Source organism: Adiantum capillus-veneris, chromosome 27 (assembly GCF_014529385.1).
Source record: "Adiantum capillus-veneris isolate H3 chromosome 27, ASM1452938v2, whole genome shotgun sequence".
Classification (NCBI taxonomy): Eukaryota; Viridiplantae; Streptophyta; class Polypodiopsida; order Polypodiales; family Pteridaceae; genus Adiantum; species Adiantum capillus-veneris.
Window position 1 is genome coordinate 21,145,916 of NC_140957.1, and position 16,755 is coordinate 21,162,670.

The following is a 16,755-nucleotide window of genomic DNA, read 5'->3' on the forward strand; positions in this document are numbered from 1 at the left end:
CACAAACCCATCTCTTGTGAGGTGGAGAAGATGCTCTCTATAGAAATCCATCTTCGTGCCCAACTCCTATGGCGGCTCTATCCATGTCTTCCTGGTATCCAGCTAAATCAGGTCCTGAGGAATGAGTCTAGTAATCTCCACCCGTCTAAGAGACATCCAGGGTGCTTGAAGAGAGTATTGGAAAGGGGGCAGCATGTCCATGGTGAAGCCATGCATTCGAAACCATGATGTCATCTGTGCATACCAGCATGAAGTGTCCCCCTGAAGAGCTTACTATCTGGAAGACTCAAGAGCCACTCTAGCATATGTGTCTCTATTAGTATCCCACAAGCTGTGCACAAAGGAGACTGATCTGGTAAGCGCCTCAATCTCCATAGGAGGAGAAGCTAGCTCTGCTCGAATGAGGGGTGCGGAGGCCTTGGCTCTGATTACTCAAGAGATCATATATACCAAGGGCCTCTCCATACGTCTCCAACCATCCTGGCCTACAAAGGTCTCCATATCTGCACCCCATACAACATAGCTGAGGCTACTAAAGTATCAAAGAGCCATACATTTGTCCGAGGTTCCTCAAACTGAACCTGCGAACACCTCCTCTCCAAGCCTCCCAAGGCTGCAAAAGCTCTAGTCAATCTAGTCTCTGCTGCTCTCCCCAAAGAAAACCTCGGCCTAGTGAAGACAACCCCAAGGTAAGTGTATGCATTTGTATACTCTACAATCTCCTGACCATAGAGAGAGACAATCCCAGAGACAAATTGCAGATTTTTTCCCACTAGATATGGGACAGTCAGAGGAGCAGCCATCACTGCAGAGCTCGGCCCACACTCATTTGACCACTACCGGCACTCTCATCGACCGAGCACTGGAGCTACGGAGATCCACACGGCCACGATTGAGGAGAGGGGCTACACAGCATCGACGGAGACTACAGCAAAGGATTCGAGCCATACTCTCTTGACATCCAGAGTGCAGATGAGGATGGATTCTAGTAGTAGTATCTTTGTTCTAGTTCTTTTGTACCCAGACATGGTATTAGATTCACCATTTTGTAACAGATTGGTCTCATAGGTCATTTTGGCCTTCTGAAGACGTTAGTATAACATTTCATCCCCCCCCCCCCCCTCCCGCGACCTGCTTGCCCCTCCTTTGGTGGTTGAGGATCTTATGAGATCAGCGGGAGCATTCATACACAACTTATGGGTCTCATAGGTCATTTTGGCCTTCTGAAGACGTTAGTATAACATTTCATCCCCCCCCCCCCCCCCCCCCACCCCCCCCACCGCGTCCCACGACCTGCCTGCTCCTCCTTTGGTGGTTGAGGATCTTATGAGATCAGCGGCAGCATTCATACACAACTTATGGGAGGTCCTACAAAATCGCTATGCTCGGCTGGCCCTGGAGTCTTCCCAACACTTGACAGCGCAGGGAGATGCATCATGTTGGTATGCACAGATGGCAGCATGGTTTGAGCTACATGGTTTCTTTATTTTAAGAGAACCTTTTGTGACGCACAGAGCCAGCAGCTTCAAACAAAGTGCAACCGCCAAGCTGCTCTAGGGACAAATGGCGCCAAAACCTGTAGGATGTAGTCGTAGATGTTTGTGCAATCGCTTACTGGGTGTGGAAGTTGTGGGCTGCAAGGAAGTGACTACATGCTATGCTGTGCACAGCAACAATATAGAGCACAATAGCAATACAGCAGCGCAATAGAATAGCACAGCAGCCTAAACAGCCCAAACAGCGTAATACAGAAACGCAGCACAACACGGCATAAATTTCCAAAATAGGCTATAAATTTGGCCGAGAAGTTCCCTTTGCTTTTTTGCAAAATGTCATGTTCCCTTGTGACTAAGATGTAAGGACAACAAATAAAGACGTGCAATGTGAGTGTACCTACAACAAAGAAAATATGTGCTCCGTATGTATTCAACAACACTTCAAAACTTTACCTCATGACCAGAATCTGTGATCAATACTTCATCTTCTATTCGAATGCCAATCCCTCGACACCTACAATCAAGCATAATAACAAGAAAAATTGTTAGTAAAACTTTGTAACACGTCTACTGCAACAAATAGTCAAATCACACCAAGAGGTCCAATTACTTCATGATAGTGATCTGTTACCCACCTTTCTTTTAACAAAATTTATAGATATTAGATCAATGACAATAAAGCCTCTACAAATATACAGCAATGCGGAGGTGTAACCTGGTGGCATCATATGCTTTTGCATATGAGATACTCTCAAGCATAATGGACGAAGGTACTGTTATTGTCTTGAATTATAAGCCTCATTGTTAAAAAGGTCGCTGGGAGCAACATGCAGCATGGCTGACTATACACTAACATACCAAAGTCAATACATATGAAGCTGAGCCAATTAGAACATGGAGGCAACATGCGCTTGCCAAACATCGAGCGATACATTACTCAATATTGGCTTACCAAAGAATGCAAAACAAGAACTTTCGTAGCATCAAGACAATGGTACTTGAAGTTTACAAACGAAACGCCCGCTGCTGCTGCACGCTCCCCCCCCCCCCCCCCCCCTTGCGCTCCCTCTCCCCCCCCCCTTTTCTCCTCCTAACCCTCGCGCTGCCCTCAGCCACCCCCGCGCTGCCCCCCCCCCCTTCGCCCTCGCGCCACCCTGCCCAGCCCGCCACCTCCTGCCCCCTTCGCCCTCGCGCCCTCCCCCCCTAGCCCTCCCGCTGTACCCGTGCTCGCCCGGCTCTGCAACACCTTTTCTTTAGAACATGTGTTCGGCGTTCTCGGCTGTAGATTGTTCTTCTCCGTCCGCTTCTTCGACTCAGCAGTAGACACAGATGGAGGCTCCAGCTCCGCCACACAGGGACTCACCTAAAGCCCCCTCGCCCGACCCCGCTGAGCCCACCATTCGACTTGCTCTTTCGCCGACAGAGCAAGCGAGCCTTGCCACAGAGGTAGAGCGCTTGCAGGCAACTTCTGTTATCTCCAAGGTTCTCGGCACCCGTCCTAGCAGAGGAGAGCTGCGAGACCTTCTCCAGGCCCACCTTCTCGCAGAGGCGGGCAAGATTTTGAATGTCCAGATCCTCGGACGAGGGTACTACCAGATCGAGTTCGAGACTTCCGAGATGGCCTCTAAGGTCATAGCTATGAGTCCACTGGCTATCCGAGCATCACGCGCCCACTTTCGACAGTGGCGACACGGTTTTGACCCGACTTCGGATGTACTCGTAGAGGAGGCAGACATCCCCATCTCAGTCTGCTTTCCCGGTTTACAGAGGGAGTACCTTCCACTGCTCTCCAGGATTGGCTCCGCCATCGGGACTGTTCTGGAGACACCTCGTACGGCAGCATCAGTAGCTGCCAAGGCGGCCGGCATCCCTTCAGTTCGAGTTTTGGTCAGAGATACCCACACGCTCCCGAAGGTCATCCTTTTGCCTCGGGTGAGTGGGGGTTGGTTTAGGCAGAGTGTGGAGTACTCGGGTCTCCTGAACCAGTGCTTCATTTGCAGACAGATGGGCCACCTAGCGAAGGCCTGTCCACGGAGGAGACCACGACCTGCACCTCAGCCTCAGCCCCAGCCTGCCAAGGCTGGGCCGCAGCCTCAGCCAGCAACACAGCGCACAGATTCTGAGCCACCCTCCGAGCCTGGGGCTCCAGCGGAGGAGGGGTGGCAGCAGGCCCGTGGCCGTCGACGCCAGGGGCCACAGCGACAGCCTGGCACTCAGAGTGGCCCTCAGGTGCCTACTCAGCAGCAGTGGGTTCCCATGGGGAACCGCTTTGGTCCTCTTGAGCAAGAGGAGCCTCCTACGCCAGCCTTCTCTTCCGTTTCACCCTCGCCAACCCCTCCACCTTCAGATTTCCCCTCTTCCTCCTCATCCCCTCCCCCGCCCTTTGCTCCCGCCCACTCCCCACCTCGCCCCCCTGTCTCTGTCGTCTCGCCCCGCTTCTCTTCTCCTCCGCCCCCCCCCCCCCCCCCCCCCCAGCTCCTTCTCCCCCTCCTCCTGCTTCAGTACCACAGTCGACTCAAGAGACTGGCCCCTCGCCGGCGGCTAGGAGATCTCTTGGCAGCACTTTTGCCACGAGTCGCCTAGCGAGAGAGGGTCAGCCCTTCTTGCGGCCCCCTTTGCAGATTCAGACATCTTCCCTTGCAGCTATCCCTCGTGGTCTGACGAGCATTGACCTCTGACGCCGCTGGGACTTCTTCGATTACGGATTCACTCGCTTTCTTGGCGATTCCGCAGCAGACCTCGAGGAAGCCTGCTTTAGGGTCCACGCTCTGTTCCTCGCCGCTAGGGGGACAGAGGCCTTGGACTCAGCAGTTGGTTTCTCCTTTCCTCTCTGCGGTAGGACCGAGACAGAGTGGTCCCTCGACTCAGTGGTGGGATGGTTGCATACACAAGTTCTCGAGTTCTCTCACCACATGGGAGAACTTGGAGTTACAGATTTGCTGCAGACTTTGTGGCCACTGGCCAAGTTTGCGGTGACATCCCCAGACTCAGCAGGATGTAGGCACATTGTGTGCTTGGCGTCGAGTTAGCAGCTTGGGAGAGGTTGTGTATGACCTTGAGGGTCTCTGATACATGGCAGAATTTTGGCTTTGTGAGGCCTCCAGAGAGTCTTGCCTTCTCTAGATCAGACCGCAGAGTGGGAGGAGTGAATCTATCGCGGATAGATCGCTTCTACACTAGTGACCACTTCAGTGACTTGGGGGGATCAGTGGGCATCCTGGCAGGGACATCCTTCTCGGACCATGCACCAGTGATCCTCACAGTGGCAGACAGGTAGAGGAGTGGGAGCACGATGCTTCGCATCCCAGAGCGGGTCTTGTTGGACACAGCACTCAGAGAGAGGGTAGAGGCTCTTTGGACAGAGAGCATGGACAGCTAGGCTCTACCGGCAGACAGAGTGGCCTTAGGCCTAGCTCAGCTTAGCCACTTTTTTCTCCAAGAGTCTTTGGCTCGACGGGCCGCAGCGAGAGAGGAGGAGCAGCGTCTCAGACGAGGCATTGCTTCACTACAGAGGATGCAAGAGCAGCATCCAGACAGTCCATGGCTGGAGGAGCAGTTACAGCAGGCTCAACAGGAGCTTGCTTGCACAGAGGAGAGGCGCCATGAGTTTGCCTTTCACCGACAGGCATCTCAGTGGACTCAGGTAGGTGACAGAGTGACAGGTGCCTTTTTTGAGACAGTAGGACTTCGGCACTCGCATGCCAAGGTCACTCAACTGAGGAGACCCGATGGGTCAGTTGCTTGTGAGCCTGAGGATATGCGTGCAGTTGCTACTAACTTTTACCGTGAGCTACTGACGGCTGAGCCCCAGTCACAGAGACACGATGCATACAGGGAGCAGGTTTGGGCGTAGATGCCTTGTCTTGTGACAGGGGAGATGCGCCAGAGGCTAGAGATACCTCTTCAGCTTGAGGAGCTGCATATGGCTCTTAGGGCCCTTCCTCGTGGTAGCTGTCCAGGTGAGGATGGGCTGACTCCCAGCTTCTTCTTGGAGTACTCGGACTCAGATCTTTGTAGTGCCTTTCAGTACATTCGGCACACAGGAGTGATGCCGGATAGCATGAGTGAGGGCCTGATTTACCTCATTCCAAAGGAGGGTGGCTCCTTGGATGAGATTCGACAGTGGCGCCCCATCACCATCCTCAACTCAGCCTACAAAATTCTTGCCAAGGCTCTGAGTTTGAGGATTCAGCCACTTTTGGAGAGCCTTATACATGGGACTCAGACAGGTTTTGTCAAGGAACGCAGTATCCTTGACAACATCTTCACTTTCTGGGAGGCTTCTGCCCTGGCACGTCTCCGTGGGGAGGACCTTGTGATTCTTCTTCTCGATTTTGAGAAGGCATACGACAGAGTTGACTGGGACTTTCTAGAGGGCACACTTCGCAGGATGGGCTTTTCAGATGCTTGGATCAGAGGGGTGTCAGCTTTGTACAGACAGGCTCACAGTCAGGTGCTTTTGGCAGGAGGTAGAGGTGAGCGCTTCATGCTCACACGATCGGTCAGACAGGGTTGTCCTCTTGCCCTCTTTCTCTTTCTGTTCTATGCGGAGGCGATGAGCAGATTTTTGGTGTCACAGCAGGTTGGTTTGAGGGGCTTAGCACTCCCGATACGGGGAGATGAGCTTCTGGACGCTGAGTTTGCCGACGACTCAGCCTTGTACTTAGAGGGCCAGGAGGCCAATTTACACAGGTGTGGGCAGGCTCTTGAGACCTTCTGCTGTGCATCGGGCGCATTGATCAACTGGAGAAAGACAGTGGCTTTCTCGGTTGGCAGTGCTCCTGTGCCAGAGTGGATGCCAGGAGAGGGTTTCAGGTGGATTCCCCCAGGGACTGCAGTTCGATACTTGGGTTGTCAGGTTGGTTTGGATTTGTCCCCCGAGCAGCAGATTGCTCCTCTTCTCCTGTCCATCAGGAGAAAGCTGTTACACTGGAGTTCAGCACGACTTTTGCTGGATGGTAGAGTAGTAGTTTCCAACGAGGTGTTGTTGGCAACTATGTGGTACATCACTTCTTGCTGGATCTTCTCGAGTTCTTGTATCAACCAGGTAGAGAGGCTGATCAGGAACTTCCTTTGGTCAGGTCGCGACACTCAGGTTGCCCGAGCCAAGGTGGCTTGGTCGGTCATCACACTTCCTTGTTCTCAACGAGGGCTTGGGATCATTGATCTTGCACAGCAGAGCAGAGCCCTTCTTGGGAAGTTCATCGTCAGAGGACTTCTTCCAAGCGAGGAGCCCTGGAAAGAGTTCTTGCTGCAGAGGCTTCGTGCCAGGGTGCCTCAGTCAGGAGGCCCTTGGCAACCTTCGACCAGATGGATCTTTACAGAGTTACGGCGAGTTGGTTTGAGCAGGAGACTGGAGGACCGATTCGCTGTGAGTTTGCTTCGCTCTTGGGAGCTCTTATGGCGTGGCCTAGAGCAGAGACAACCGACATGCACGGAGGAGCGCCTACGACAGCCCCTCGTCTGGAACCCCATGGTTAGCACTCAGAGAGGCCACTTGGTTGGGAGTAGGCCTCATGTTTCATGGGGTCCCATGGCAGCAGGTATAGCGTGCTCTCTAGGTGACTGGCTAGAGTTCACAGGCTTGTCAGAGGAGGTGCAGGGTGTCCAGCTACAGGGCATGAGAGGGGTTCAGAGCATGTGTCAGGACATCTCAGAGTCAGTTCCAGCTGAGTGGCTCACGCCTCTCGAGCCAGTAGCACCCCGATGGATGGGAGCCTTCACACGACTGGAGGTTCTCATCTCAGTCAGGGCTTGTTCAGAGACTGTCCCAGCCCTGTTCTTTGAGCTTCAGGATGGGGGACGTTTACAGCGAGTTACAGTAGAGGCCCCGCAGGTAGCAGAGTGCTGTTTCCAGAGGATCCGAGTTGTGGGCATCTGTGGGAGGACTTGCGTCATAGACCCTGACCCAGCAGCTCTCGAGACAGGACACTGGAGGCTATGGGCTTGGGAGTGTTGTCCACTGGCACGAGTACAGTGGGATCCTGGTGAGTGGCTATGGAGGGACCCCTTCTCTTCTGCAGACTGCCCAGGAGTCCCTTTCTTCCAGTACACTGTTCGGCTTGGACGTCATATACTTGCAGCGCAGAGAGAGGCCCGCCCCGCTGCAGCACGTCATTGGCAGGAGGAGGGTCTCATAGTTGAGTTCTTGGCAGCTTTTTGGCAGAGGCTGTGGGACTCCAGACAGCCGAGGCGCGTCACTTTGTTCCAGTGGTTGGTTGCACACAGAGCCACAGCAGTAGGGAGCTGGCTTGTGCATAGTGGTCTCCCGGCCGCATGTACAGCCTGTGACCAGTTGGTGGAGAGTCAGCGACACTGTCTTTGGGACTGTCCTTCGGCCCAGCAGGTGTGGCTATGAGTTCTTCGGCTGATGCCTGCCCTCTCCGCAGCTTGACAGTACACTTGGGGGGCAGCGGCTTGGTCCACCCTCACGGACCCGGCACTACAGTTTGAGCTATCTTCCATCAGCAGGATGATAGTGATACAGGGGGGGCGACCTGCACTCCAGCCTGCTACAGACCTTACTCCACAGGAGTGGTGCAGTGAGAGAGAGGAGTGCTCATCAGCGGCCTAGCTCTTTGGTTCATCTGGCAGGCCCGTTGTTTCCGCATCTTTGAGGCTCGCCCTGTGCCACTTGTAGAGACTGTTCGTGACTTTTGGCTAGAGCTGATCCATACTCTCAGAGGACAGCTTGAGGGACTACAGGGCAGCTCTGACCGCATGCAGGAGCGCCGCGAGGCTTTCCTTCGACTCTGGCGCCCTGGGCCTTTCTACACCTTGGTCCAGGGGGTGCTCAGATGGCACTACTGTCCACCTGTGTGGCTCTTCCCTCCTCCCATTTCTTGATTTAGCCCCATTGTATATATGCTGTTTTTTCATTGGGAGAGTCTTCCCATCATGCGTGTTGTAGCCCTCTCTTGCAGAGGTGGATGTAGCCCTATGGGCAGTTTTCATTAACTAATAGAAGGATCTTTTCGTTGGAAAAAAAAAAAAAACTTTCGTAGCAACTATGGAGCAGATCAACTAGCTTTTTCTACGAGAGAAAACTGGTGTTTCAACAGGCAAACAAGCTTGGATGGCCATGAGCTTGAAATTCACAAACACAACTACTCTTTACAGACCTACACATGTTTAAAGTGATAAAAGTGTTCCAGAGTTTTGCAGATTGTAGTTGTCTTTGTGCTTCCATCATATCACTCGCCGGACGTGATCACAGTGGTATTAGACCTCCACAGCTTCTTTGCCCTTAGCAAACCGACGCACGGTCCTGTCCATATGTAGGCAGGACACAGAGAGAGATTCAATAGTCCTTCCACTCAAAAGCTTTCGGAGGAGACGCATGCTCAGTATGTGGTACAAAAATTGACTTATCTCGCAGAGCAACAAAAGTGGAACCCGATGGACGATCGGATTGATCTGGACGCTTTGCACACTTATTTGGGTTCTCTGTATCCTCCTATTACCCTTTCTATCCCCAACAAATTTCCCAGATTCACTCTTCCCTTCCTCCTGTCCGTTCTAAAAATCCCCTTGTGACCTCATCACAACAACGTTCGGCAGATGTTTCCCAATTTTTGGGAGGTGTCTAAGCATATGGCTTCTGAAGAACGTCCACACATTACTCCCAAAGTGCAACCACAGTTGCCTTTTGGACCTCCACACTGCCACCTCCTCCTCATCCTCCGCTTCCTTAGAAGGGCAGCATATAAGCATTACAATGTTGAACACCCATGACATACTTTCCACTTTGTTTGGAGTATGGGATGTTTGGCCAGTGACAGATTCTCAGCATCAAAATACTCCAATGACATTCTTCCTCAATCCCAACCAATATGCCAATTGATTTGAGCAAATTATCACAAAAAAGGCAAGTCAAAGCGGCACACAAGCCAACAGTTCCTCGGACTCGTTCGGCGTGTTCGTTCTAGCAAAAGAACTTTTTCTCTTCTCCGCGCTCACTTGGAGTAGCAGACACATGGAAGCTCATGCTCCACCCGAGAGGGACTCAGATGAAGCCCCCTCGTCCGACTCCGCCAAGCCCACCATCCGACTTGCTTGGCGCCAGTAGAGCAAGCGAGCCTTGCAGTAGAGGTGGAGCGCCTTCAGGCCACCTCTGTCATTTGCAAGATCATTGGTAGTTGACCCAGCAGAGGCGAGGTGCGTAACCTCCTTCAGGCCTGTCTCCTGGCAGCGGTGGGAAAGCTCATTGACATACAGCTTCTCAGGGGGGGGATACTACCAGATTGAGTTTGAGACTCACGAGATGGCTGCCAAGGTCATCTCGATGAGCCCGCTGGTCATCCGAGCAGTCAAGGCGCACGACAATGGCGCCATGGTTTTGACCGAGCATGAGATGTTCTTGCCGAGGAAGCATCCCATTCCGGTCTGCTTTCCCGGACTGAGGAGAGAGTACCTCCTGCTTCTCTCCAGGATTTTTTTTCAAGATTGGGACAGTCTTGGGAGACCCCGTGCACTGCAGCTTCAATGGCTGCACGGGTCTATTTAGAGGTCACTTGAATGCGGATTACTCTTCATCCAAGCGAGCTTCAAAGATAGCGACAGAAGGTTTGGCTTCGGGTTCTTCGGCTGATGCTAATCCTTTCCACGTCCCAATAGCACACTTGGGGTGCTGCAACATGGTCCACTCTCATGGGCCCTGCGCTCTATTTTGAGTTGGCTTCCACCAGCAGCATGATAGTGATCCAAGGGGGGTCCACCTACACTTCAGCTTGCCACGGAGCTCATCCTCCAAGAGTGGTGCAGTGATACAGAGTGGTGTTGGGAGCTCGTTTGCGGCCTAACACTTTGGTTCATTTGGCAGGTCCGCTGCTTTCATATCTTCGAGGCTCGCCCTGTCCCACCGGCAGAGACTGTTTGTGACATTTGAGTGGAGCTGATTCATACACTCAGGAGTCAGTTTGAGAGACTTCACGGCAGCTCCGACCACATGCAGAATCCGAGAGGCGTGTGACTTAAACGCCCAAGGCCTTTCTTCACCATGGTTCAAGGTGTGCCTAGATGGCATTACCGGCCACGAGTGTGGCTCTTTCCTCCTCCTATCTCGTGACCTAGCCCTCACTATACATACTTTTTTCTCATTAGGAGAGTCTCCCCTTGTTTTCTGATGTAGCCCTCTCTTGCAGAGGTGGTTTGTAGCCCTTGGGCAGTTACTATTAAATAATGGAAGGATCCTTTTCTTGCAAAAAAAAAAAAGAAAGTAAAAATTGCTGCTACTGTCCCACAAATATAGAAACGTAAAAAGTCTGCCAGCAAAACCACCAATCATGACTGCAATAGAAGCCCGACTTGTAAAGAGAAGTACCCAAGCAATTCATCGATCAAAAAACACCAATCCACCCAGTCACATCCATTCTCAAAATCAAAGAGAATAATAGCAAGAGGTTTCCTGGAATGCTAGCCCACTGTACTGTCTCATAGAAAGTGAATATTTTGTCAAGAATATACGATCTCAGACAAACCCAGGCAATGATCCATGAATTATCAAGGGGCTGCTCCCCACCTGGACTCTCTCCTCCAATAAATCTACTCATGCTAATTGTCTGCCTCTGTCACTAAGCTTTGCTCTATCTCTGACCTTGACTCTGTGTCTAAACCTGATAGCGCTGATCCATGCTGTCTAGATAAGGCACTCAGTCAGAAGTGGCTATTATACCTTAGATATCAAGAGATAACCACATTCCACTAACTACGAACCACAAAGAAACATTGTTAAAGAACTCCATGGAGAGAATGACAGCCACCTTAATGGAGGGGAAAAATGACTATTGGAGTATCAGGAAGACAAAAAATACATTTCCTTCCGGAGTACCACATGCACACTGAGCGCTGGCAGTAGCATTGGAAAAACAGTCGACACAGGAAACCTGGGCACTTTGCATCCATCCGTAAAGCCAGCAATATCGAAATCTGAATACAGAGGGACAAAAGTGCACCCTAGAGTCTAGACATCAGAAGGAGTTACCAGCACATGTGGGTTCAGATTTGATGTGCTAACAATTATCCACCAATAGGACAAAGAAGATCTTTGCAAAATGCTTTAGACAGAAAGGTAGAAGCTTGGGTCCCACGTTACATTCTTTTTTCTCAAAAAAATATTACCCTTGCTACAAGTGTGCACCTCATGGTGGCTCCCAGCTACCATTCCTTATGTTCTTTCATTAAAATTTTGCATCTCACTTTGAAACATTGCACAAACAGTGTTTTTCAAAGAAGTTGCGCAAAAATATCATGAGAAGTTGCACAAATCCGAAAAACACAGTCAATATATGTAGCAGCTTTGCAAATGATACCATTTTGGGAATTGATCTGATTCAGGTACATAGAGGCCAGGTTCAATCGTTAGAACCTGCAATAAAACACCACGTTCTAAGCCATTTCCTCAGTACATGCACATGATCAAGCAAACATACATGTAAACACTCATATTCTGTCATAAAGAGAAGATTTGCTAATCGAAGTTAAGCACGAACAAGAAAAAGGTTTTGAGCTAGGTCGGTAACATGAGCAGCCGGCTGCTTGTGACAATTGTAACAAACTTCATAACGTGTGCAGCTTGGTAATGTTGGCAATGCGAGCACCTTGCTGATAATAACATAGGTAATGATTCATGGCCTGCGAGCCTTAGATGCTATATAGGCTTCCCATACCACCAGTCCATACCCAGCTTGGATGTTCAGGCAAGCACTACCTAGGGTCATAGTCCAAGTGCTGTATCACACTAGATAGCTCAGATATGAGCCCAGCGTCCCATTTATAGGATTTCTTAACCACCTAGCCTAAGGGCTTAGTTCACACTAGCCACACATAGCTCTACGTATCCTGATGTCCAGGGATGTAGATTAGGAGTATACAGTTGTTGATAAGGTACAGCAAAGAGCTGATGTTCAATAATGTGGGTCACCACAACTATCCTATAGTAGCTAAGAATTTTCAAAATGTTTTGTATGAAACGAGTTTCAAAAGTTTCCGAACGGTTTCACTAGATTAAGAAAGGCCACCTTAGAAGTTCTGTCAAAAGCTACGAGTGACAAACCAATATGCATGGGCAAACCTTCTTTATAGAACGCCTTGACACAAAGACTACCTATAAAAGCCGGGAGAGTCTAAAACTCCCCATTGAGGTGAGAACACTATAAGTGTGTAAGACCATGTGACGTAGAGACTAATAGGAAGCATTCACCTTTGAAACGTTTCGAGAGAAGTTCCGAAACATTAGAAGCGTTTCGTAACTTCATGTCAGAAACCAGTTTCTTTGCAACTATGTTCCATACACAGTAACATTAAATTCACGTTTGTTATTGGCAAGAATATCACCCATGTAGAAGCACCTCATTAGAACAGCTAAATCCTAGAAGAAAATCAAGCCATGTAGGATCCCGTCATTAGAACAAAAAAACCCTACTTGCATCTGTTGAATATAACCCCACCTAAAAACTTTTTTTCCATAAAAGGTAACAACTGTAGTATCAGCTGTATACATGTTTCTGATGCTCATAAAACCAACCAAATGCTGCCTACACAGTTTTATCCAATCTCTGGAGGCACTGAAGATTCTATCAATTGTGCAATCTTACATGTCCAAAAAGGATACTTTGTCCACCTAGAGTATAGCATTAGATGCAATCTTCTTGCATTGCAAAGTCAAGGGGTGATGACGTAGTATCTCCATCAACAAAGTAATCTTCTATGTTTCCATAAATCCCACACACAGAAAATGGGGTACAACAAGCTTCCTCAATGAAGCACAAGGCAAGAGCACTCTCAGTAAAGTTAGATCTAGACTTGAAAAAATGGGTGGTTGTCACCAAGGCAAACTTTACTACCAATGGTGAGTTCAAACCCTAGCTGGAAACTAGTTCTATCCCCAGTTGAAAACAAAGCTCAGGATATAATAGAGACCAGTCTATCTTTCATCATCCAAAGAACCAAAATTCACTTATACTTTTCACCTTCACATGCTTGACTGGCTGATATGATAATGCCGGAATAGACTAAATTACGAGATGATGACAAGCAAAAGAGCCCTACCACTCCTGGTTCTAGACGCCGATTCTCTGGTATGGCTTTGCAATCATGAACATCCATGCCAAGATAGTGTCCTGCAGGTACAACAAAGCCATAAAACATATTACTTATATTTGTAAGACAAAAATAGCTAAAGAGTTTCCATTAGATTACAAGCAGAATGCCACATCTCTTCCTTGAATCAATGTATAAAGCTTTTGAAAAAAGTAACCTACAAAGTGCCGATCATCCTGTTCAAAAACTAAATTTTGGCCCAGTATTGAACAATAATCAAACTAAGAAAACCTAAGGTTTTAATCATGTTTCTCTCTACATGACAGGGCGAGACCAATGGATCCAAACTTAAGATAGCAGCTTGGAATTGTAATGGGTCTCTTAGACTTGATGTGGGTGCTTTTGAGGACAGCTTCAGAGACAGAGACATAGTTTTCTATCAGAGACTCACCAGGCCCCTAGTCAATGGAAGCCACATGTGACATGTGATTGGGTACAAATGGGAGAGAGCTGGTCGTACAGAGATGAGATCTGAGCACAAGAGTAGAGGATTGGAGGAGTAGCAGTCCTTTTCAAGGAGGAGTTACAACCACTCTTGCACACTGTTCAGAGAGATGACCAGGCTAGTTACATGGGGGTGAGGCTAAGGGCTGAGACAGGCAGATCCCTTTACATTGTTATATGCTATTTTGCTCCCAGCACATCAATTTACGCTTCACCTAGAGGGCAGTCCCCATTCTTTGTGTTGGATGACGAAATATTGGAAGTTTTCTAAGGATGGCAACATTATCCTCTTCGGTGAATTCAATGCCCAAATGGATAATCACCAAACATTTTTCTATGATACCTCAGAGGAGATGCTGAGGAGTTGGATGTCAGTGAATGGACTGGCCATCCTTAACGGCTTACAAATATTTCCTGCACCAGCAGGCTTCACTTGCTTTCCACACACACATGGGGTCAGCACAGTGGATTATGTTATGACTCAACCAAGAATTCTCTAGTATTCAAGAGTTCACAGTTGGACCCAGCCTGTTGGTGTAGCAGTCCATCATGTCCTTTTGACACTGAACATCTCCATCCACTTCAGTACAATACACATGCCACAAGTAGCAGAATCTACTCGATATACTTTTACCACAGAGAGTGACTCTATCTACATAGAAGGGATCTCTAGACGCCTATGCACAAAGGGGCCGCGGCGACCTCTGGAGGAGCTCACTCATGTAGTACTGACAGGGACATTACAGTGTGCATCAGCAGAGGCCTACCCACACAGTCAGCTTGAGCAGAAGCGGCATTCTAGGAGCATGCCCAAAAAAGCTAGTATGATGAAGAGCGCAAAGAGGAAAGCCCGGATTCAAAGGGAGGTACTTATAGGAGTCATCCCTCACAGACAATCACGGCTTGCCTTCCAGCACTTGGAGCGACCGAAGAAGCGGGTGTTCCTAGCTTGACTAGAGCACTATTTATACCAACTATTTTTGAGCCAAGACTCAGGCGAGACATGGCGATTCTTCCATGAGCACTCTTCCCCTCCAGCCATCACACGTACAGAGGTATGGGGTCAATATGCATCATCCTTGAACACAGTTCTTGGGCAGCCGTCTCTTCCAGACCCCCCAAAACCATGCCCACAAACACGTCCTTTCTTTACCGCCAAGATGGTAAAGAAGGCCATTGACTAGATGAGGACCTAAAGAGCATATGATCATGATGACTTAGTAGCAGAGCATTTCATACATGTCAGTGTCTAGAGATCTCTCATGCCATTTTTGAGGGCCTACCTGATACTTAGAGTTTGTCTACTATTGTCCCCCTCTTAGAGTCAGGGAACCCTATGGAGCCTAGGAACTATCCCACTATCATGATTGGACATACATTGGCTCGGTTGTACGCATCCATTCTTGAGTAGCAACTGAGTAGATGGGCACAGAGAGAGGGTATACGAGCAACAGGACATGCAAGGTTGAGGAGGGGTTTCTTTACACTTGATCACATTCTGACACTCATAGCCATTATCAAGAAGGGCAGAACACATGGCATGTGGAACTATTGTAGCTTTGTAAATTTCCGAAAAGCATTTGTCACACTGCCCAAAGCAAGATTGATGTGCAGATTTGAGGCAATCTTGTATTTTAGATTGCCCTAGGTTTTTACTTTTTGGTGATACCATCTATGGTGTTCTCTCTGTATTATTCTGATGTAATTCTACCTTGGGGTCTGTGCCCTTGAGGTGATTTTAAAAGAAAGATTTTCTCTTTTGGAAAAAAAAAAAAGATTGATGTGCAGATTGCAAGAGAGGGGGGTACCCAAAGAGTTGATATGGGGGATCATGGCTTTAAACCAAGGTTGTCATTGTACGCCCCTACTGTGAAGTACAGTACGGTTTCATGCAGGAAAATATGGTGTGTTTCAAATTATATCATATGGTTGTATAAATATGGCGTGTTTTTTTTTTTAACTCTTTAAAACCATTAGAAACATCAGCAACTTACCTAATGACTTAAGAGTATCCCTAGGTCTAAGGTTAAAGGGCCTAACAAACTCATAAAAAATAACCTAGGTAGTGGACACAAACTTCAAAGACCAAAGACTCAAGGTACATGCTACAAAATTTAATATAAAAAAAAAGGTTAATACATGCTACAAAATTTAATACAAAGATTGTATTTGTATAAGTACGGCCGTACGAATGTATACCATACGACTATACGACATGGGCATTCGAACGGCGTACAGAAACTTCCATGCCTTATACATGTCAAAAGTGGGGCATGTACGCCATAGTTACATGGGACGGCGGGTCGGGGTCGGGAATGGGGACGGGGACGGGGGTCGGAACGGCAAAAAAAAAAAAAAAAAGTTTTTTTGGCATTTTTTGACCTACACATGCCACACACATAGAGCATCACTTTGACCACAAATTTACACTAAATAGACCAAAGAACATGAGTCATATAGACGCATATGTGCTAATAAAACATCGAGAATTGAGGACCCAAAGGGTGGCTTTTATAGCCATTGGGGTGCTTCAAAGTTCAAACATATGGCTATTGGAGAGGAACTAGCCACTAGAAATGATCAGTTTTTCAAATTTTAAAAAAAGTCTTCTCCCATCTCTTGCCGTCCCCTGCCATCTCCGAGACGTTTTGCCTGCGTTCCCACTTGGCAGCCTATTTTCCGTTTGTCCCCACCCATCCCCGTCCCGGAACCGGGC

The 16,755-nt window shown here is 48.9% G+C and overlaps 1 protein-coding gene across 2 annotated transcripts in view; it reads right to left on the minus strand.

Moving 5' to 3' along the window:
* LOC147421610 (intermediate cleaving peptidase 55, mitochondrial-like) overlaps positions 1–16,755 on the minus strand; it is a 199,971-nt gene that overhangs the window by 11,996 nt on the left and 171,220 nt on the right. For both annotated transcript variants that reach the window (XM_086502601.1, XM_086502602.1), the window contains exons 11-13: positions 13,545–13,615; positions 11,807–11,862; positions 1,950–2,010 (exon numbers count right to left, since the gene is read on the minus strand). In XM_086502601.1, coding sequence (XP_086358727.1) covers positions 1,950–2,010; positions 11,807–11,862; positions 13,545–13,615 — 188 coding nt within the window. The remainder of the gene's footprint in view (positions 1–1,949; positions 2,011–11,806; positions 11,863–13,544; positions 13,616–16,755) is intronic.